The following is a 20765-nucleotide window of genomic DNA, read 5'->3' on the forward strand; positions in this document are numbered from 1 at the left end:
TGCCGTCAGCACTGCCACGCCCCCGTCTGATGGTGGTTTGTCCTCAGCACCATGGACAGAGGTGGTGACCTTTGCTCCTGCACGCAGCGCTAGCCCCATCTCCCTCTACAGTTACAGAAATATTATGAGCAATTGTTCCCAATTTTATAAGAAAGAAGTCGACACATTGTGAGAAAAAAACTGCTTTTAGTTATTTTTTTTAATTGTTTTTTTATTCTTTTTTATTTACTTCAAGTTATTACAGTATGTCTCTATATACACATTCATTTTATTTGTTCAATTAATTTTGGCCAAACGGGGCGCATTTCAATTTCATACACACACTTGTTATTACATATGTTGGCTAGAGGGGGAGCACTTCAAATTTTTACACACGCTTGTTATTTTATAAGATTTCACCACCGGGAGTGCAAATGAGACATTCTCTATTAGATGCAATGGAAAGGAACCATGATTTATGTCCTAACTTGTTCACATATATAGAAGGTACTTTTCCTTGTTGATGTCTCAAGAAGGAAAGAAATACAAGAACACGCATGCACACACACACACACACACACACACACACGCACACACACACACACACACACACACACGCACGCACACACACTGGCAGCAGAGAGCTGTGAGCACTGCATAATGTACAACGTGTTCCATGCACCTTTCTAGCCTGCGACAAAAAAGATCCATATTTTGACCTTCTTGCACGTAACTTAGCCAGATATGGCTTTAAATATTTGCTTGGAATTGGCATATTTAGTCAAAAAATGGATAGAGTTTGACACACAATTTGGCAAAATCTACTGAGATATGGATGTGCGATGATTGTGCAATATTAAATACAGGACTATTTTTTACAATTAAAGAGGAATTTAGCTTTTTTGGAATGTTGTTCATCATTCACAAACCTTATGTATAGACATATTTTTTGACTCAGAATGCATAGAAAATTTAAGACACATTAATTAAGACATAAAGACTGTGAATGGTAAATACAGATGAGCTCTGAACTGGCTTGGCATTGTCTTGCTGAAATAAGTAGGGGCGTCCATTATAACGTTGCTTGGATGGCAACATTTGTTGCTCCAAAACCTTTATGCATCTTTCAGCATTAATGGTGCCTTCACAGAGGTCTAAGTTACCCATGCCTTGGGCACTAATACACCCCCATACCATCACAGATGCTGGCTTTTGAACTTTGCGCCTATAACAATCCGGATGGTTCTGTTCCTCTTTGGCCTGGAGGACACCACGTCCACAGTGTCCAAAAACTATTTGAAATGTGGACTCACAGGCAGGCCAGTCTTGTACCCGCACTATTTTACTACGAAGCCACGCTTTTGTAACACGTGGCTTGGCATTGTCTTGCTGAAATAAGCAGGGGCGTCCATGATAAAGTTGCTTGGATTGCAACATTCTGTAGGTTGCTCCAAATTCTGTATGTACCTTTCAACATTAATGGTGCCTTCACAGATGTCTAAGTTACCCATGCCTTGGGCACTAATACACCCCCACACGATCACAGATGCTGGCTTTTGAACTTTGTGCCTATAACAATCCAGATGTTCTTTTCCTCTTTGTTCCGGAGGACACAACATCCACAGTTTCCAAAAAACTATTTGTAATGTGAACTTGTCAGACTACAGAACACTTTTCCATCAGTCCATCTTAGATGAGCTTGGGTGTTTCTGGGTGTTGTTGATAAATGGCTTTCGCTTTGCATTGTAGAGTTTTAACTTGCACTTACAGATGTATCGACACACCGTAGTTACTGACAGTGGTTTTCTGAAGTTTTCCTCAGCCCATGTGGTGATATCCTTTACACACTGATGTCGCTTTTTGATGCAGGTCCATAATATCATCGCTTACGTGCAGTGATTTCACTAGATTATCTGAACATTTTGATGATATTATGGACCACAGGCAGGCCAGTCTTGTATCCGCACTATTTTACTAAGAAGCCACGCTGTTGTAACACGTGGCTTGGCATTGTCTTGCTGAAATAAGCAAGGGCGTCCATGATAAAGTTGCTTGGATTGCAACATTCTGTAGGTTGCTCCAAATTCTGTATGTACCTTTCAACATTGATGGTGCCTTCACAGATGTCTAATTTACCCATGCCTTGGGCACTAATACACCCACATACCATCACAGATGCTGGCTTTTGAACTTTGTGCCTATAACAATCCATATGTTCTTTTCCTCTTTGTTCCGGAGGACACAACATCCACAGTTTCCAAAAAACTATTTGTAATGTGAACTTGTCAGACTACAGAACACTTTTCCATCAGTCCATCTTAGATGAGCTTGGGTGTTTCTGGGTGTTGTTGATAAATGGCTTCGCTTCGAATAGCAGAGTTTTAACTTGCACTTACAGATGTATCGACACACTGTAGTTACTGACAGAGGTTTTCTGATGTTTTCCTCAGCCCATGTGGTGATATCCTTTACACACTGATGTCGCTTTTTGATGCAGGTCCATAGTATCATCGCTTACGTGCAGTGATTTCTCTAGATTATCTGAACATTTTGATGGTATTATGGACCGTAGATGGTGAAATCCCTAAATTCCTTGCAATAGCTTGTTGAGAAATGTTGTGCTTAATGTGTTGGACGGTGTTATCCACAAAGTGGGGACCCTCGCCCCATGCTTGTTTGTGAGTGACTGAGCATTTCATGGAATCTGTTTGTATACCCAAACATGGCACCAATATGTTCCCAATTTACCCATTAACTGGTGGGATGTTACAAATAAGTGCTTGATGAGCATTCCTCAACATTCTCAGTTTTTTTTGCCACTTGTGCCAGCTTTTTCGAAACACGTTGCAGGCTTCAAATCCCAAATTTGCAAAAAATAACAATGTTTTCCAGTTCGAACATTAAATATCTTGTCTTTGCAGTCCATTCGATTGCATATAAGTTGAAAAGGATTTGCAAATCCTTGTATTCTGTTTTTATTCTCCATTTACACAATATGCCGACGTCACTGGTTTTGGGTTTTGTATGTTTACTACAGCATATTTTCAAGAGTGTCACAAATGTCTCGACCATTTTTGGCCTTGGAGGCAATTGGTAGTAGTTTCGAACACACTCCGAAGACAAAAAATATCTGTTCTGTTCTTGTATAGGTGCCAGATGCCATTCAGAAGTGCCAGCGTGCGGGCATCACGGTGCGTATGGTGACCGGGGACAACATCAACACGGCGAGGGCCATCGCCATCAAGTGCGGCATCATCCATCCCGGAGAGGACTTCCTCTGCATCGACGGGAAAGAATTCAACCGGAGGATCCGCAACGAGAAAGGAGAGGTGCTGCAGAGAACTGCCACCTTGGAATAGAAGACGAGGTGTCACTCGTATATCACTTCTTTTGTGCCTCTGTTTCAGGTGGAACAGGAGCGGATCGACAAAGTTTGGCCAAAACTTCGCGTCCTCGCCAGATCTTCCCCCACAGACAAGCACACGCTGGTCAAAGGTGATGAGCTGTTTGCTATTAAGCCCAAAAAAAAAAAAAAAAAACCTTCAAATTTTCCATTTTTAAACAAGCACATTTTTTTTTTTTTACATAAACTCCATCTTTTTTTGTATAAAAAAAAAAAAAAAAAAAATTGCAAACATATTTAAAGACACTTTTAGTCTGAGCGCTGTCTGTATGTGTCGTGGCTGTGTCACGGATATGCGTGAATGCCCGAAAGAAAAGCTCCGACTCGCTTAAAGACAAGTCGTTTGGCTCCCCTCTTAAAATGTGTTAGTCAATCAGAGGCCGCATTGGGTTTAAAAAATTTGGCCGGGGGCCGAAAGCGGACTACATAATATATATATATATATATATATATATATACACAGTGGGGCAAAAAAAGTATTTAGTCAGCCACCGAATGTGCAAGTTCTCCCACTTAAAATGATGACAGACGTCTGTAATTTTCATCATAGGTACACTTCAACTGTGAGAGACAGAATGTGAAAAAATATCCAGGAATTCACATTGTAGGAATTTTTAATAATTTATTTGTAAATTATGGCGGAAAATAAGTACTTGGTCAACCATTCAAAACTCTTACTGATGGAAGGAGGTTTTGGCTCAAAATCTCACGATGCATGGCCCCATTCATTCTTTCCTCAACACGGATCAATCGTCCTGTCTCCCTTAGCAGAAAAAAAGCCCCAAAACATGATGTTTCCACCCCCATGCTTCACAGTAGGTTTGGTGTTCTTGGGATGCAACTCAGTATTATTCTTCCTCCAAACACGACGAGTTGAGTTTATACCAAAAAGTTCTATTTTGGTTTCATCTGACCACATGACATTCTCCCAATCCTCTGCTGTATCATCCATGTATCCATTTTGGTATAAACTCAATTTGTCGTGTTTGGAGGAAGAAGAATACCGAGTTGCATCCCAAGAACACCAAACCTACTGTGAAGCATGGGGGTGGAAACATCATGCTTTGGGGCTGTTTTTCTGCTAAGGGGACAGGACGATTGATCTGTGTTAAGGAAAGAATGAATGGGGCCATGTATCGTGAGATTTTGAGCCAAAACCTCCTTCCATCAGTGAGAGCTTTGAATGGTAGACCAAATACTTATTTTCCACCATCATTTACAAATACAATCTTTAAAATTCCTACAATGTGAATTCCTGGATTTTTTTTCACATTCTGTCTCTCACAGTTGAAGTGTACCTATGATGAAAATTACAGACCTCTGTCATCATTTTAAGTGGGAGAACTTGCACAATCGGTGGCTGACTAAATACTTTTTTGCCCCACTTTATATATGTATATGTATATTATGTATATATATATATATATATATATAGATATGTATATTAATATTACGTATGTATATATATATATATATATATATATATATATATATATATATATATATATATATATATATATATATATATAAGAATGATCAGCACATTACTTCATCAATCCAGAGATTTAAAGACGTGTATAAGTCAGGTCATGATCAAAAACTTGGTCCCCATTCCAAATGATAACCTTTGTGTGTGTGTGTGTGTGTGTGTGTGTGTGTGTGTGTGTGTTTTACAGGCATTATTGACAGCACGATAGTAGAGCAAAGGCAGGTAGTGGCCGTGACAGGGGATGGCACCAATGACGGTCCAGCCCTGAAGAAAGCTGATGTGGGCTTCGCCATGGTAACCAACATGTTATTTTTGTATTTATTCATCTATTTTTTTTTTACTCACAAAGTATTCCTTCACCTTCATGGAAGACAGATATTACTCCACACCTGCAGATGCATTTCTTGTACCTCTGCAGTATGCCATCTGAGTAGAGGATGAGCTCCCCCTAGTGGAGGATAGGACACATGCCATGACTGCAGTGGATTACTCATGCCACGGACGAGCATTGTCTCTGTAATCCATCTTGTTGTATTGACGCTCTGCTGATGAGCAGCCATTGTCCCTAAATGAGCTCATCCGCGCGATTACTTACTATACACTCCAAAATAAATGCCCTATGACTAACCAAGCAGCATGGGGGAAGAATGACCCAATTTCCCCCAGCAATATGAAGTCTCTGATCATTTTCTGGTGACTGCAGCCGGTTGTTTTGTTCTCGCTCCGCCAAGGGTATCGCGGGTACCGACGTGGCCAAGGAGGCGTCGGACATCATCCTCACCGACGACAACTTCAGCAGCATCGTCAAGGCGGTGATGTGGGGCCGCAACGTCTACGACAGCATCTCCAAGTTCCTGCAGTTCCAGCTCACCGTCAACGTCGTCGCCGTCATCGTGGCGTTCACGGGCGCCTGCATCACACAGGTGAGCGCACGGTGCGGACCGTTTAGGGACGGTGACGTCACGACGTTGAATTTCTAACCACTAAGACAGGGGTCGGGAACATTTTTGGCTGAGAGAGCCATGAAAGCCAAATACCGTATTTTTCGGAGTATAAGTCGCACCTGAGTATAAGTCGCACCTGCCGAAAATCCATAATAAAGAAGTGAAAAAACATATGTAAGTCGCACTGGAGTATAAGTCGCATTTTTGCGGAAATGTATTTGATAAAACCCAACACCAAGAATAGACATTTGAAAGGCAATTTAAAATAAATAAAGAATAGGCTGAATAAGTGTACGTAACTGAGAAGGTCCCTGGTATGTTAACGTAACATATTATGGTAAGTCATTCAAATAACTATAACATATAGATCATGCTATACCAAAGTCGGCAACCTTTACCACTCAAAGAGCCATTTTGACCCGTTTCACAAAATAAAGAAAACAATTGGAGCCACATAACTTTTATTATGAAATAATACTCCATACAGAGTTTATTTTTGCTTTGTGCTATGTATAAACCAGGGGTCTCAGACACGCGGCCCGCACCTTAATATGAAAATGTAATGTTAGTGCGTCCCACGAGTTTTATATGAATGCCGCTTGACAGCCTCACACCTGCCGACCCTCCCAATTTTCCCGGGAGACTCCCGAAATTCAGAGTAATTATTCTCTCGAATATACGCTGGTGTTCACCCAACGAACAATATTAAGGGCGTACAATGTTGGCACTACCGCTAGCGCCCCCTAAAGCTTGTACAAATAGCTTGCCAGCCCAAATAATTGTTTGACGAGGCTATTGCAGACACACGTAAGAGACTGCAAGGCATCCCTATTCAACAGCAATACAGGTCACACTGATGGTGGCCGTTTAAACAACTTTAGCACTCTTACTAATATGCACCAGACTGTGAAACCACACCAAACAAGAATGACAAACACATTTCAGGAGAACATCCACACTATCCCTGACTCTTCCGGGCCACATTATACACCCCCCTCCACCGCTCCGTGCGGGGGTTGAGGTGGGTGGGGGTGTATAATGTAGAAGAGTCAGGGATAGATGGGATTCTGGGTATTTGTTCTGTCGTGTTTATGTTGTGTTATAGTGAGGATGTTCTCCCGAAATGTGTTTGTCATTCTTGTTGGGTGTGGGTTCACAGTGTGGTGCCTATTAGTAAGAGTGTTAAAGTTGTTTATATCACAACCCTCAGTGTGACCAGTATGGCTGTTGAGCAAGTATGCCTTGCAGTTGCGTATGCGTTCAGATAGAGGTCGCATCCAAAATGTAGATAGCATGTTGAGAATCCTGACGCGATGACATGTAGAAAGGGTGTTAGAGGAATTGATATCATGGCACGCCCTCAAAGTTGATTTCTGGGTGATTTCTGATAGAGACACTGAAATTTGGAAATCTACCGTACTTCTCTGGGCGGTCGGCAAGTATGCGGCTAAGTTACATTAGAGTGGTCAAAGAGCCGCAGGTTGCCGACCCCTGTGCTATATGTTTACCAAACAATCTGTCACCCCTAATTGCTAAATCTGAGGAAATATTGTACGTCTAGTCTCTCACGTGAATAAGCTAAATAATATGATTTGATATTTTAAGGTAATGTGTTAATAATTTCACACATATGTCGCTCCTGAGTGTAAGTCGCACCCCCGGCCAAACTATGAAAAAAAAACTGCGACTTATAGTCCAAAAAATACGGTATTTAAAATGTATTTTCGTGAGAGCCATATATTATTTTTAAGACTGAATACAACTGTCAGGTTCAAACACTGATGACATCTATTAAGCAGACAAGAAGCAAGGAATGAAACAGAGACGTGTCGTCCCACGCTCTGACAAGACAATCCTACGCCTCCTCTTTTATTTGGACTTTCCCTGATTACAACAAAAAAAAAATATGTGTATCTCTTATTTTTTTTATTAACATTGTTATTCTGAAGCTAACCAGTAATAAGTAAAATACTATTGACCTTTAATGCGACTTCTTGAACAGGTGCGATAGAAACGGATGGGTGGATTCAAATGCATGAGAATGTTTTATATTTTGAACGTTATTTTTAACACTGTGATTACCAGCGGAATTATTCATTACTTATCATGTTAGGCAACGTCAGCTAAGATTTATCTGAGAGCCAGATGCAGTCATCAAAAGAGCCACATCTGGCTCGAGAGCAATAGGTTCCCTACCCCTGCACTAGGGCGACTCAGTGGCTTTTCGGTTAGAGCAGGGGTGTCAAACGTACGGCCCGCGGGCCGGATCAGGCCCCCGGACAGCTTTTATCCGGCCCGCATGATGAGTTTGCCAAGTTTAAAATGTGCCGTATTTTTTTTTTGTAATGAAATAGACTGCTGTTCTAAACGTGTCCACTGGATGTCACAACAGCAATTCTGTTAGGACTAGCAAGAAGTACAAAGTAAAGCCTGGTTGCAGCTCCTCGCCCTCGACTCAAATGAAACTTAAAACCTGCCGTTTTATGTCTACCATACTCCCCCATAACGTGTCTGTCAAAAACGAGAAAAACGTAACCCTTTTGAATAGTTTTTACCTCCGTTTCTGGACATAACAAAGGATGTATTTGTTACCGAGAAGAGTTTACATGTTGTGTTTTTGTTCCAATACGGAAAGACTTTGACTTAAAGTTTAATCCTGGCTTTGTAGACACACTGAGATCAAGTCTAAGCTCATTGTGATTTCTCAGACTTTTCCACAAACTTGAAGTGTTTTGTACAGAGGATTATTTGTGATTTGTACGTTTTCAGAATGTGCTTGTTCTATTTTTGGCCAATGTAAAACAACAACATTTTTAAAGGGGAACATTATCACAATTTCAAAAGGGTTAAAAACAATAAAAATCAGTTCCCAGTGGCTTCTTGTATTTTTTGAATTTTTTTTCAAAATTTTACCGGTCCCGGAATATCCCTAAATAAAGCTTTACAGTGCCTTATTTTCGCTATCTTCGAAACCACTATCCATTTCCCTGTGATGTCATACAGTGCTGCCAATACAAACAACATGGCGGTTACCACAGCAAGATATAGCGACATTAGCTCGGATTCAGACTCGGATTTCAGCGACTTAAGCGATTCAACAGATTACGCATGTATTGAAACAGATGGTCGGAGTATGGAGGCTGATACCGAAAACGAAATTGAAGAAGAAATTGAAGCTATTGAGCGAATAGCTATTGACGCTATTCGGCCGTAGCTTGGGTGTACCTAATGAAGTGGCCCATAGCATGGCTGCCTTATTAGCATTGCCGGTAAAATGTGCAGACCAAACGATCAGGACTTTCGCATCTTGTGACACTGGAGCAACTTAAATCCGTCGATCGGTAAGTGTTTGTTTCGCATTAAATGTGGGTATCTAGTTTCAATTGTACATACAGCTAGCGTAAATAGCATGTTAGCATCGATTAGCGTAGCATGTTAACATTGATTAGCTGGCAGTCATGATGTGACCAAATATGTCTGATTAGCACATAAGTCAACAACATCAACAAAACTCACCTTTGTGATTTCGTTGACTTAATGGTTGCAAATGCATCCGCAGGTTATCCATACATCTCTGTGCCATGTCTGTCTTAGCATCGCCGGTCAAATGTGAAGACACTTTGGTACATTCAATGGGGGTCTGGCGGCAGATTTCTTGCCAGTGGTGCAACTTGAATCCCTCCCTGTTAGTGTTGTTACACCCTCCGACAACACACCGACGAGGCATGATGTCTCCAAGGTTCCAAAAAATAGTCAAAAAAACGGAAAATAACAGAGCTGAGACCCGGTGTTTGTAATGTAAAAATGAATATGGCGGGTGTGTTACCCCGGTGACGTCACATTCTGACGTCATCGCTAAAAGACCGATAAACAGAAAGGCATTCATCCATCCATCCATTTTCTACCGCTTATTCCCTTTTTGGGATCGCGGGGGGCGCTGGCGCCTATCTCAGCTACAATCGGGCGGAAGGCGGGGTACACCCTGGACAAGTCGCCACTCATCGCAGGGCCAACACGGATAGACAGACAACATTCACACTCACATTCACACACTAGGGCCAATTTAGTGTTGCCAATCAACCTATCCCCAGGTGCATGTCTTTGGAGGTGGGAGGAAGCCGGAGTACCCGGAGGGAACCCACGCATTCACGGGAGAACATGCAAACTCCACACAGAAAGATTCCGAGCCTGGATTTGAACCCAGGACTGCATTTGCCATAATTCACCCATTTAGAGTTCGGAAATCGGTTAAAAAAATACATGGTCTTTTTTCTGCAACATCAAGGTATATATTGACGCTTGCATAGGTTTGGTGATAATGTTCCCCTTTAAGTTATCATGCCATGATTTTAACATTCTGGCCCACTTGGGAATAGATTTCCTTCCATGCGGCCCCTGAGCTAAAATGAGTTTGACACCCCTGGGTTAGAAAGTCCGCCCTTAGATCGGTCGGTTGTGAGTTCAAAGGACAAATTTCAAAGGACGAATTTCACCAGACATTCTAACTTTTAACTTCAACTTTTGGCCTGCAGGATTCCCCCCTGAAGGCGGTGCAGATGTTGTGGGTCAACCTGATCATGGACACCTTCGCCTCCCTGGCGCTGGCCACCGAGCCGCCCACAGAGTCTCTGCTCAGGAGGAAGCCGTACGGACGCAACAAGCCCCTCATCTCCAGCACCATGACTAAGAACATTCTGGGCCATGGAGTCTATCAGCTCATCATCATCTTTCTTCTTCTCTTCGTCGGTATGAACTCCACTTTTGACTTCTGCTTTGTTCCTCACGCTACTTCCCGCTCTTAAATTAGTGAATGTTCTCATCCGCAGGTGAGCAGATATTCGACATCGACAGCGGCCGCAACGCGCCTCTCCATGCTCCTCCGTCGGAGCACTACACCATCATCTTCAACACCTTCGTCATGATGCAGCTCTTTAATGAGATCAACGCCCGCAAGATACACGGCGAGCGCAACGTCTTTGAGGGCATCTTTAGGAACCCCATCTTCTGCTCCATTGTTTTTGGCACCTTCGCTGTACAGGTAAGTTGCTAACAACCATTCTTCAGATGCACTAAACCCGACACCAATGAAATTGGCACGTTGTGTAAATTGTAAATAAAAACAGAATACAATAATTCGCAAATCCTTTTCGACCTATATTCAGTTAGATAGACTGCAAAGACAATATATTTATTGTTCAAAATGAGCAACTTTTTTTTTTTTTCCCATATAATCGTTAACTTAGAATTAAATGGCAGCAACGCATTGAAAAAAAGTTGGAGCAGTGGCATTTTTACCACTGTGTTACATGGCCTTTCCTTTTAACAACACTCAGTAAACGTTTGGGAACTGAGGAGACCAATTTTTGAAGCTTTTCAGGTGGAATTCTTTCCCTTTCTTGCTTGATGTACAGCTTAAGTTCTTCCACAGTCCGGGGTCTCCGTTGTGGTATTTTAGGCTTCATAATGCACCGCACATTTTCACTGGGCGACGGGTCTGGACTACAGGCCAGCCAGTCCAGTCTTTTACTACGAAGCTACGCTGTTGTAACACGTGGCTTGGCATTGTCTTGCTAAAATAAGCAGGGGCGTCCACGATAACGTTGTTTGGATGGCAACATATGTTGCTCCCAAACCTATATGTACCTTTTAGCATTAATGGTGCCTTCACAGACGTGTAAGTCACCCATGCCTTGGGCACTAATACACCCCCATACCATCACAGATGCTAACTTTTCAACTTTGCGCCTACAACAATTTGGATGGTTCTTTTCCTCTTTGTTCCGGAGGACCCGACGTCCGCAGTCTCCAAAAACAATTTTTAATTGTGGACTCGTCAGATTACGGAACACTTTTCCACTTTGCATCAGTCCATCTTGGATGAGCGAAACTGGCGGCGTGTCTGGGTGTTGTTGATAAATAGCTTTCACTTTGCATAGTAGAGTTGTAATTTGCACTTACAGATGTAGCGACGAACTGTAGTTACTGACGGTGGTTTTCTGAAGTGTTCCATGAGGGGATATCGGTGATGTTGGTTTTTGATGCATTACCGCCTGCTTACGTGCAGATTCTCTGAACCTTTTGATAATATGACAGACCGTAGATGGCGGAATCCCTAAATTCCTTGCAATAGCTGGTTGAGAAATGTTGTTCTTGTTATTTTGCTCAAACATTTCTTGACAAAGTGGTGACCCTCGCCCCATCCTTGTTTGTGAAAGACTGAGCATTTTTTTGGGCAGCTGTTTTCATACCCAATCATGGCACCCTCCTGTTCCCAATTAGCCTGCACAAATAAGTGTTTGATGAGCATTCCTCAACTTTATCAGTATTTATTGCCACCTTTCCCAACTATTTTGTCACGTGTTGCTGGCATCAAATTCTAAAGTTAATGATTATTTGCAAAAAAAAAATGTTTATCAGTTTAAACATCAAATATGTTGTCTTTGTAGCATATTCAACTGAATATGGGTTGAAAATTATTTGCAAATCTTTATATTCCGTTTATATTTGCATCTAACACTATTTCCCAAATCATATGGAAAATGGGTTTTTAGGAAGCTGCTTGTTTACCCAATCATGGCACCCACCTGTTCCCAATCAACTTGTTCATCTGTACAATGTTCCAAATGAGTCTATTCAATTGAATTTAGGTTGAAAAGGATTTGCAAATCATTTTATTCTGTTTTTATTTACAATTTGCACAACGTACCAACTTCACTGTTTTTGGGGTTTGTAGTCCACAAAGTCAAAGCCCTCAGTATCGTCGCTCATACACTCAAATGTTAGGGCTACATTTGTGTCATGTAATTAATGTGATCTTTCCATCCGCCAGTTATTAATGACAACTTCCACCTTTAATTGCAGAAATATATATATCGTAGAATTCATAATAATCCACAAAGTCAAACCCTTAGGGACCCTGAAGAATGAATGCTACATATGTGTCATATAATTGTTTTATAGCTGATGCTATTCCACCAGTTATTAAGGTTAAGTGCCATCTTGATTAATAATTAAAAAAATTAAAAACTAATAATAATCTACAAAGTCAAAGCTAATGGTATCCTGGCTAATACACTGATACCGTGTTTCTTAACACTGTAGTATAACATATTCATCATTGTTACTGTCACCGACGTTCCACTGGGATGAGTTTTACTTGCCCTAATGTGGGCTCTACCGAGGATGTCGTTGTGGTTTGTGCAGCCCTTTGAGACACTAGTGATTTAGGGCTATATAGATAAACATTGATTGTTTGATTGATTGAACCTTAGAGCCCACAATTGTGGCAGTAAATACAATCTCAATAAAACAGAAAAAGTCTGGAGTTCAAGTTATAGATAATTTTCCTAAAGCGCAAAAATTACGACTAAAGAGGTGACGCTGCATTTTCATTTGCACCTAAACTTTATTGACGGTTTGGTTAAGAAACATATTCATTGTTAGGTTGGTTTATTTGTTTTCCAGCATAACATAACTATGTAAATCTATTGTTCCCTTTTTTTAGGGTATATTGGTATTTCTTTTCTAATCAGCCTGAACTAAGCCTAAGGTTTATGTGTTAAAAAAAATAATTATATTTTTAAACAACGCATGGTTTCATATCATTTGACAAGTTTCCACACCATAAGTAGTTTAGATTATTAAATATGTGTAGAATCAAGAGTAAGATTGATTCCATCCAAATATTCTATTAATATTTTGATGGGCCCCTAGCCTCTATGTATTGTAAAAAAATGGGCCCCGAGGTCAAAAAAGTTTCAGAACCCCCACATGTGTGGCTGATAGATTTGTGCCATAACCTGAATGTGAGCTCTCTGCCCGCTAGATATTCTTGACAACTTCCACCTTGCATAATAAAAATAAATATTTAGATTCAAAATAATCCACAAAGTCAAACTCAAATTGAACCTGAAAAATGTCACATAATTAGCAGTTGTTAAAGACAAGTGCCATCTTGGTAATAGAAATAACGACTCTGCAAAGTCAGAACCTATAGTCACATGTTCTTATAAATACTCCTCTGGCCAGTTATTGTTGATAACCACCGCCTTGCATTCTAAAAATAAATAGCGCTTTGCATAAATTATTAGAAAAGTGCTCGCTAAACATTTATAAGTGCTACATTTGTATCAAGGGTGATCCCTTCCCTTTCCCCAGTTATTATTTATAGCCACTACTTTGTGTAATAGAGGTACAAAGAAAGTGTCTAAATAATCCATAAAATAAATTTCCATGGCACGCTCGCTCAGAAACGCAACATACGTGTAGTAATCATTCTTAGAGTTCTTCTCTCGCCAGTTATTACTGATCGCCCCCTTGCATAATATAGATACAAATAAAATCCACAAAGTCAGTGCCATGGTACGCACACATGTGCACATGCATGGGAACATTTGTGTCTTATAGTTAAAATGGTCACTCCTCTCGCCAGTTAATAATATACTAATCACCCCTTTGTGTAATGGTAATACACCTAAAGACTCCGAATAATCCAAAAAAAGGCCACAGTACACTGCCTACATGGGCACATCATGGGTGTTACATTCACGTTAGGGTTGTACGGTATACCGGTATTAGTATAGTACCGCGATACAAATGTATCATATTTGGTACTATACCGCCTCTAAAAAGTACCGGTCCCGCATCCCCGTTGTCGTAACGTCATGTTATTGCTGGTTTTACGAGCAGAGGAGCATATTCGGCAGCGCACAATCACAGAGTACTTACAAGCAGACACAGTGTGTAGACAGAGAAAGAAAAACGGATGCATTTTTGCTTAAAAACTAAAGATAAAAGTGAAGTTATAACACTGAAACACCCTCAGGAAGAGGTGCTTTAAGACACGGCTAGCTAGCTAGCGGCAAACGTCCATTCGCAGTCGGCAGTCTTTTAGCTACTTCTAAATCACTCATCCTCGTCTCCATGGCAACAAATAAAGTAAGTTGCTTACAAGTATCATCCCTGCAGGACGAGGAATAGCTAAACATGCTTCATTACACACGATAGCTCACCGGCGTCACAATGTAAACAAACGCCATTGGTGGATCTACACTTAACATCCACTGTAATTATACCAAGTACAAAAGCGTTTCGAGTCAAAATTAGTATGAATACGTTGATATTTTTTGGCATCACAATATCTTCTTTTGTTTTGTTTATAAACACAGGAAATACATCCCTGGACCCATGAGGACTTGGAATATGACCAATGTATGATCCTGTAACCACTTGGTATCGGATTTATACCCAAATTTGTGGTATCATCCAAAACTAATGTAAAGTATCAAACAACAGAAGAATAAGTGATTATTATATTTTAACAGAAGTGTAGATAGAACATGTTAAAAGAGAAAGTAAGCAGATATTAACAGTAAATGAAAATGTAGATTTAATAATTCATTTTCTACCTCTTGTCCTTAATTATTCTGACAAATTAGTAGAATGATAAATGACCCGATATGTTACTGCATATGTCAACAGACTAAATCAGGAGTCTTTGTTTATTTACTTGCTACTAAAAGACAAGTTTCCTTTTACGTTCACTATTTTATTTAAGGACAAATTTGCAATAAGAAACATGTGTTTAATTAACCGTAAAGTTTTTGGTTAAAATAAAGCCAATAATAAAAAAAAAAAATGTTGGTCGTCTTTATTTAGAAAATTACCGAAAAGTACCGAAAAGTATCAAAATAATTTTAATACCGATACCGGTACCAAAATATTGGTATCGAGAAAACAATAATACGCGTGGCCACTCCTCTTTTTAATGAAAACCTCCTCCTTGCATCATAGAAATAAAAATAAAGACACTAAGTCAAGGGTCGACAACCTAAAATGTTGAAAGAGCCATTTTGGACCAATAATAAATAAACAAATATGTCTGGAGCCGCAAAAAAATAAAAGCCATATTACATACAGATACAGTGTCATGAGATATGAATTGAATTAAGAGGACTTAAAGAAAACTAAATGAGCTCAAATATAGCTACAAATGAGGCATAATGATGCAATATGTACATACAGCTAGCCTAAATAGCATGTTAGCATCGATTAGCTTGTAGTGACCAAATATGTCTGATTAGCACTCCTCACAAGTCAGTAACCTCAACAAAACTCACCTTTGTGTGTTCATGCACAACGTTAAAAGTTTGGTGGACAAAATGAAACGGAAAAAGAACTGGCATAAAACACGTCTTAGAAAGTCGGAGAAAGTTATACATGTAAACCGGGGGTGTCCAAAGTGCAGCCCGCAGGTAATTTTTTAACGGCCCCCAAGGCATATTTTAAAAATAAGATTGAAAAAAATGTTTAAACATAAAAAGTGGTATAAAAGAGCAAACGGGTGAAATGTAATAAATAAATGTTGCAATGTTTACTCTAATAACACAAAAGTGCCACGCAGGCTGTTTCTTTCTTTAAAAAAATAATAATGAATCAAAATCAATGTCATTATGAATTATTGGCTCCAATCAGGTCACGTTAAATTTTCCACTTAGACATATTTTTTGGGGAAAATGTTGCATATTTTGTGTTTGCCATATAAAAAACTGAGCTGTTTTTTTTTAAAGAAGGGCCTAAAATGAACAAACAAAAAACATAAACAACAATAAAACTTATAATTGACGGATAGAGCTGAAGTTAATCTCGAGATTATTGTGTTAAAAGTAAACATCCATCCATCCATTTTCTACCGCTTATTCCCTTTCGGGGTCGCGGGGGGCGCTGGCGCTTATCTCAGCTACAATCGGGCGGAAGACGGGGTACACCCTGGACAACTCGCCACCTCATTGCAGGGCCAACACAAATAGACAGACAACATTCACACTCACATTCACACACTAGGGCCAATTTAGTGTTGCCGATCAACCTATCCCCAGGTGCATGTCTTTGGAAGTGGGAGGAAGCCGGAGTACCCGGAGGGAACCCACGCATTCACGGGGAGAACATGCAAACTCCACACAGAAAGATCCTCAGCCCGGAATTGAACCCAGGACTGCAGGACCTTCGTATTGTGAGGCAGACGCACTAACCCCTCTGCCACCGTAAAGTAAACAGTAAAAAAAATGTATAATTTATTTTTTTAACACTTTTATGAGTAGGACCCTTTTGGATCCCCGATTATTTTTGTGTGATTTGTTTGTAAGTGTCATTGCTCAAAAAATAATAATGAATTAAAATCAATAGTGTTATTAGTTATTGACTTTTTTAAGGCTCCAATTATTATGAAATCTCGAATATTCCACTTAAAACAAATATTAGGTGATAATATTGCAAATTTTGTGGTTTTTTTCCATCAAAAAACAGGGTTTTCTTAGACAAAAAGAGCATACAACTTCAATCTTTAAAATCATTATATTGACAGATGGACCTAATGTTGATCTGGAGGTTTAAAACTTGAATAATAATCAAACAAAATAATACTGAATAACGACACATTTTTACTATTTTTTTGACCAAAACCCTTTGGAGTCCCCGGGATCAAGCCTGAGTGGAGGCCTAAATGTATATTGGTTATACATATATTGTATTGGTTTTTAAAATAAAAAGTGAAGTGAATTATATTTATATAGCGCTTTTTCTCTTGTGACTCGAAGCGCTTTACATAGTGAAACCCAACATCTAATTTTTACATTCAAACCAGTGTGGGTGGCACTGGGAGCAGGTGGGTAAAGTGTCTTGCCCAAGGACACAACAGCAGTGACTAGGATGGCGGAAGCGGGGATTGAACCTGCAACCCTCAAGTGGCTGGCACGGCCGCTCTACCAACCGAGCTGTACTGCCCAGTTGGTAGTATAGCTCGGTCAAAATGCCCCCCGCTTGCTTTGATTTTTCAGTCTGCGGCCCTAAGTGGGAAAAGTTTAATGATGCAAACAAACTACGGTGAGTTCAAGGACACCAAAATTAGTAAGACAAAACGGCGCTCGCTAAATACTCGAATCAGTGAAGCATGTTTAATAAAAACAGTGTGCTTTACAACAATTAGGGAGGTTTGTGTCCTGTTTGTCCACCTACAGAAACCATATTAAAACAAAAAATATGATTTTTTATATTTTTTTTCCCTTCATCTTTTTCCATTTTTCATACAGTTTTGAAAAAGCTCCAGAGAGCCAGTAGGGCGGCGCTAAAGAGCCGCATGCCGACCCCCACACTAAGTAAACTACAACGTAAGAACAACTCTAGCGGTCTTTACCACATTCTTCTTTTGTTGCTGTTTAGATAGTGATTATTCAGTTCGGAGGGAAACCATTTAGCTGCCAACCTCTGGACGTGGAGAAGTGGATGTGGTGTGTTTTCCTCGGCTTGGGGGAGCTGGTCTGGGGGCAGGTAATACCTTCTAAAAAAAACCCCGTCGTAACTGTCAGCATCCACACCTGGCACCTCCGTAACGCCTTCTTCCCCTTTCAGGTGATCGCGACAATACCGAACAGCAAGCTGCGCTTCCTGCGGAGAGCGGGTCAGCTCAGTCAAAAGGACGAGCTACCCGAGGAGGACCTCAATGAAGACAACGAGGAGATCGACCACGCCGAACGGGAGCTGAGGAGAGGGCAGATCCTCTGGTTCCGAGGACTCAATCGAATTCAGACTCAGGTGGGACTCATTGGTTTTGTCCCAAAAAATGGAGGGTTTGCATTGGAAGTCTTTTAAGCTGTTGAGTGATTTGATGTCGAGGTGAATGAAGTCCACAGACAAGCTGGCTCGGAGGACCGTTGCGATCGGCTGGGTGGAAGCCAGGAAGATTGTTCCTGGACTCTGAGCTCTGCAGACCATTATCACTGTGATATACTAAGAGACCATTTGACTGTTAAACTGTTGCTGTCATCTCACCATGTGTGTCGCTGGCGGCCCAGGGTGAAGCTGTCGCCTCAAAATGGTAACCAATGTCCCACACGAGCTTAGTTGAAGAACTATCCGAGATAAGTACATGTACAGTGGGGCAAAAAAGTATTTAGTCAGCCACAGATTGTGCAAGTTCTCCCACTTAAAATGACGACGGAGGTCTGTAATTTTCATCATAGGTACACTTCAACTGTGAGAGACAGAATGTGGGAAAAAAAAATCCAGGAAATCACATTGTAGGAATTTTAAAGAATTTATTTGTAAATTATGGTGGAAACTAAGTATTTGGTCAACCATTGAAAGCTCTCATTGATGGAAGGAGGATTTGGCTTAAAAACTCACGATACATGGCCCCATTCATTCTTTCCTTAACACGGATCAATCGTCCTGTCCCCTTAGCAGAAAAACAGCCCCAAAGCACGATATTTCCACCCTCATGCTTCACAGTAGGTATGGTGTTCTTGGGATGCAACTCAGTATTCTAATCCATTATTATTATTATTATTAAGAATACTGAGTTGCATCCCAAGAACACCATACCTACTGTGAAGCATGGGGGTGGAAACATCATGCTTTGGGGCTGTTTTTCTGCTAAGAGGACAGGACGATTGATCCGTGTTCAGGAAAAAATGAATGGGGCCATTTATTGTGAGATTTTGGGCCAAAACCTCCTTCCATTAGTGAGAGCTTTGAATGGTTGCCCAAATACTTATTTTCCACCATAATTTACAAATAAATTATTTAGAATTCCTACAATATGAATTCCTGGAATTTTTTTCCACATTCTGTCTCTCACAGTTGAAGTGTACCTATGATGAAAATTACAGACCTCTGTCATCATTTTAAGTGGGAGAACCGGCACAATCGGTGGCTGACTAAATACTTTTTTGCCCCACTGTATACATAAATACAGTCGCCATCAAAAGTTCACATCCACTTGTGAGGAATATTTGGTCACATTTCCAGCAGACCCATAATAAATTCATAAAAGAACCAAACTCCACGAATGTTTTTTGTGACCGAGTATGTGCGCCAATCACTCTATCACAAAAAAAAAATAAAGAAATGATTGTAAACTCAAGACATGTGTTCTTTACAAGTGTATGTCAACTTTTGATCGCGACTGTACGTCAGTGAAGTTTATTCAACGCGGTAATAGTTTGACAAAGAACGTTTTCAATAAGAAAAAATATCGGTTGATGATTATTTTGAATGTGATATCCTCCTGCCAATGAAGTACTAAAAGACTAAAAGGTCTTATTCAATTTGAATAAGGCCGGGTGGGGAAACACGTCTAACAAAACCCCCCCCAAAATTATCTGTTGCTCAGCTGCGGTCCGTATGAGCGCTCATTAATAATAACCTCTACTTTGTAAAGGTCAATAAAAGTATTAAAAAAAAGTATTACCGTATTTCCTTGAATTGCCGCCGGGGCGCTGTTTAATGTAAAACCTTTTCTCACTCCTGCGCTTACCAAAGGCATGCGGTAAAAGTAAGCATGAGCTAATTATTTTAAAACCTCTTCTCAATCCGGCACTTACCAAAGGCATGAAGTAAAAATTTGAGTGTGATGGAAGCTTGGACATTAAATCTTACTGAATAGTTCTTAATCTTCTTCACTTTATGCGATTTCAAATTACCGGTATTGAAATCAGCCTCCTCCCTTTTGAAAATGATGACAGGGGAAGTGTCACTCGTGACGTCACGAGTTTGACCAGGCGGTAATTCAAGGCAGGCGCATACTATATGCCCTGCGGCAATTCAGGGGAAATACGATAAAATGTTATAATTTTTTTTAAATATAATTTATATTTTTTTTAATAATTGTTTTATCATTGAAATACATTATAATTGATATATATATATATCAAATGTAGTAACGTAAAAGGTATGCTTGAACTTATGAAAGTAATAAAATAATTATTAATACATTTTAAATATATTAATCAAAATATTTCATATTAATGTTATATATTTTTATAACATTTTGTATATACTTATTATTGTTTTATCATTGAAATACATTATAATTGATATTCATATCAAATGTAGCAACATAAATTGTATGCCTGAACTTGGTAATAAAATAATTCTAATATATTTTTACTATATT

General features: G+C 40.0%; 1 protein-coding gene across 5 annotated transcripts in view; it reads left to right on the forward strand.

Annotated features, from left to right (window-relative positions):
* atp2b2 (ATPase plasma membrane Ca2+ transporting 2) overlaps nt 1–20765 on the forward strand; it is a 342244-nt gene that overhangs the window by 292507 nt on the left and 28972 nt on the right. For all 5 annotated transcript variants that reach the window (XM_061888038.1, XM_061888058.1, XM_061888049.1 and 2 more), the window contains 8 exons: nt 3129–3308; nt 3387–3474; nt 5059–5165; nt 5603–5794; nt 10348–10561; nt 10642–10853; nt 18032–18139; nt 18221–18403. In XM_061888038.1, the coding sequence (XP_061744022.1) occupies nt 3129–3308; nt 3387–3474; nt 5059–5165; nt 5603–5794; nt 10348–10561; nt 10642–10853; nt 18032–18139; nt 18221–18403 (1284 nt within the window). The remainder of the gene's footprint in view (nt 1–3128; nt 3309–3386; nt 3475–5058; nt 5166–5602; nt 5795–10347; nt 10562–10641; nt 10854–18031; nt 18140–18220; nt 18404–20765) is intronic.

This window comes from Nerophis ophidion, linkage group LG02 (assembly GCF_033978795.1).
Source record: "Nerophis ophidion isolate RoL-2023_Sa linkage group LG02, RoL_Noph_v1.0, whole genome shotgun sequence".
NCBI lineage: Eukaryota > Metazoa > Chordata > Actinopteri > Syngnathiformes > Syngnathidae > Nerophis > Nerophis ophidion.